This window comes from Cucurbita pepo, chromosome LG06 (assembly GCF_002806865.2).
Source record: "Cucurbita pepo subsp. pepo cultivar mu-cu-16 chromosome LG06, ASM280686v2, whole genome shotgun sequence".
Lineage (NCBI taxonomy): Eukaryota > Viridiplantae > Streptophyta > Magnoliopsida > Cucurbitales > Cucurbitaceae > Cucurbita > Cucurbita pepo.
The window spans coordinates 8019027-8022011 of NC_036643.1; the positions used below are offsets into that span (position 1 = coordinate 8019027).

The 2985-nt window shown below is 34.7% G+C and overlaps 1 protein-coding gene across 3 annotated transcripts; it reads right to left on the reverse strand.

Annotated features, from left to right (window-relative positions):
* Nucleotides 1-1742: 1742 nt before the first annotated feature.
* On the reverse strand, nucleotides 1743-2970 carry LOC111796553 (glycerophosphodiester phosphodiesterase GDPD4-like). Of its 3 annotated transcripts, none has more exons than XR_002815373.1 (3): nucleotides 2872-2970; nucleotides 2690-2787; nucleotides 1743-2532 (listed from the first exon to the last, which is right to left on the reverse strand). XR_002815373.1 is itself a non-coding variant. In XM_023679224.1 (3 exons), exons 1-3 carry the CDS (start codon nucleotides 2956-2958, stop codon nucleotides 2265-2267), a joined length of 270 nt encoding a protein of 89 aa, XP_023534992.1. In that variant the 5' UTR covers nucleotides 2959-2970; the 3' UTR covers nucleotides 1743-2264. The 3 variants fall into 3 exon arrangements, 2 of the variants coding, with proteins under 2 accessions (XP_023534992.1, XP_023534993.1); XM_023679224.1 differs by having other exon boundaries at nucleotides 1743-2349; XM_023679225.1 differs by having other exon boundaries at nucleotides 2289-2353.
* Nucleotides 2971-2985: the final 15 nt, after the last annotated feature.

The following is a 2985-nucleotide window of genomic DNA, read 5'->3' on the forward strand; positions in this document are numbered from 1 at the left end:
AAGAGAAAAGAAATATCCATATATAGAAATTGAGGATAAAAAAATATTTCATAGAAGAATAAATTATAAAGGAGCCACTAACAAACAAGTCAAAGGAGTCAGCCCTCTCCCATTCAGGAAAAATCAAGAAAGACTATAATCAGAAAAATCGTGATAGAGAGCTCCTAGAGGAAGAAATAGAAATAAATTAACTCCTATATATCCTTTTTAGTAGAGCCTCTAGGGACATGCTCTTTTCTGGACAAATCTCTTACAAAATATCTCTAACAGGCATTAATCAACACCATTTCGACTTATTGCTTGTATGGTTTGCCAGAAACAGGAACACAGGGAGTCTGTCGAGCATCTCATAAGAGTTGTCTCTATAGCAGTGTAGCAGAAATGAGAAACAGATTCTGTGGCATGCAAACAGATGCAAAAGAGAATGCCACCCCAGAGATAAAGACTAAGTCTGACTGCCTCCTTGTTTCTACTGGGTACCTAGACTCCCAGGGGCCAGGAAACAAGATGATGAAGTAGGGATTTACGTTAAAAAGTAACAGGTTTACAGCCAATGTATTGAATCCCATAGCTCCAAGAGGAAAAAATTCCTGCCTTTTTACGCATAAGTAATTTCGATGAGTTGTTATTAGCATAGTGAAGCATGATGAGTTGTTATTAGCATAGTGAAGAAAGGCTATTACGTAATTTTGACAAGCTATTATTAGCATAGTGCAAAACCAGGCTATTGTTAGAGAGACCCCTTCCAATAATCGACTCACTTTTCCCTACTATTCTTTTATAATTTATACAAGTAACCATTACAAGCCTATAACTAATTGCAACCAATATAACTATAACTAGCACGACAAAAGGCAACCATATGATTGTCGATGGAGACTAGAGAACCCCTACACTCATGCAATTGCCTTAGTTGACTTTTAGTTGCTCTTTGTCACCTTTTGCGTGTCAGTGAGGATAAGGCAATCATTGACATTGTTTTATTACTTTTAACCAGAAAGTCTTTTGTTCTCTGTTATTTCTTGAAAGAAAAAATGGACATTGAAGAAAAAGAAAATTTATTGAATACAAACTCAAGAATGTAAAATAAAATAAATATCATTTTATGTAATCATGTATTACTATATTTATATTTGGATTTAATTACAAGTTTAGTCCTTGAACTTCGAGGCTTGTGTCTAATAGGATCTTGAACTTTAAAAACCATGTAATAGGTCCTTAAACTTTAAATCTTGCGTCTAATAAGTTCTTCTATTAAAAAATATCTACTNTCGAGGCTTGTGTCTAATAGGATCTTCAACTTTAAAAACCGTGTAATAGGTCCTTAAACTTTGAATCTTGCGTCTAATAAGTTCTTCTATTAAAAAATATCTACTTAGTCCTCAACCTTTCAATTTTGTTTCTAATAAGTCATTTATAAAATAGAAACAATTTTCGTTTTTTTGTATACATAATAAAAAGAAAAGCATTTAGTGTGATAAGCACAAATAAACCTCTTCTGAACGAAANTTTATACATAATAAAAAGAAAATCATTTAGTGTGATAAGCACAAATAAACCTCTTCTGAACGAAATGGCATCAGTAATCAATGTAGTGCCTAAGGATTTAGTATTACACTAAATGGAACACGATATCCTCGGAACATTANATTAAATGGAAAACGATATCCTCGAAACATTAACAAGTGGTTATTGGTTCTTAATTGAAAATGTAAGNACTAAATGGAACACGATATCCTCGGAACATTAACAAGTGGTTATTGGTTCTTAATTGAAAATGTAAGCACACATTAGAAAGCAACCAGGAATATTGGTGTCCAAACTGTACAACATGGTAGGACAAGAAAAGGAGGTTAATCTAGATAAATCTAAATAATCAAGTCCCGTCTATACAAAGCTAAGTACACTTTAGGCACTATACTTGAGCAATCAGCTCAACCAACACTGTAAATTGCTCTGTGATGGAACATAAAGAAGGACGAACTTTTAATCAAGACTCACTTCTCTCTGAGATGGAACACAACAAACCTTTATTACATAATAAAATCATTTAATGAATCAACCTAATTCCCCTCTCATCCAATCCTCCCTAACAGCTACTGATATCTGCCAACCCAAGAAGCAATTCAATGGAGACTACAGAGTCTTATTTGCAACAGTCTATAATGGGTGTTGGAATATATATTTATATACATGAACTGGGGAAATTCATAATAAAGCAAACTCCCTATGCACCTCAATTAGAGAGTTGTTTAATACAGATATCAAGATGCAGAATCTAAACTCACCTCTTTCATGCTAAAATTTCCAACTTGAGAAGTATTTGATCCAGTTATCCTCTGCAAGTCCCTGCCTATCAGGTGATAATCAAGCCTCCAAATATCATCAAAAGTTTCATAATATGAGAATAAAAGAACAGAGTAAATGATATTTAGCCATTTAATATCTAAAGACCGCTGGTTCCATAACAATCCCAGTCCATATCACCAACTCCACTGAATATTTCAACAATGAATACACCTCGACCACAACCTAATATTAGAATCATCTTGATTATTTAATCTTGATTATATTGCAGGAGAAGAAAATTGACATGCCCTAGCCTTCTTAACTGATTTAGATACAATTGGAAACGGTGATGGTTGTTGCCTGTGCACATACATGTGTTGTACAAACTTGTTTTACATACCTGTCATGAAGTGCAAATAAGACTCCATCTGAAGAGCGAGAAACATCAACTTCAATGCAGTTGGCTTGAGAACGCAGCGCTAAGCTATATGCATCCATCTGTAGGAAGTAGTGGAGAAGATCATAACCAATAAAGATCGATCAGAGATGATTCGGTACCTTAAGCGAATAGAGGAATCGTACAGTGTTCGGAAAGGCCTTGGATGAGTCGCCTCCATGAGCACACACAAGCGGAGGATCATTCATCCATTTGCACTTCCCTTGTTGCATCTATACAGAGAACAAACACAATCATGC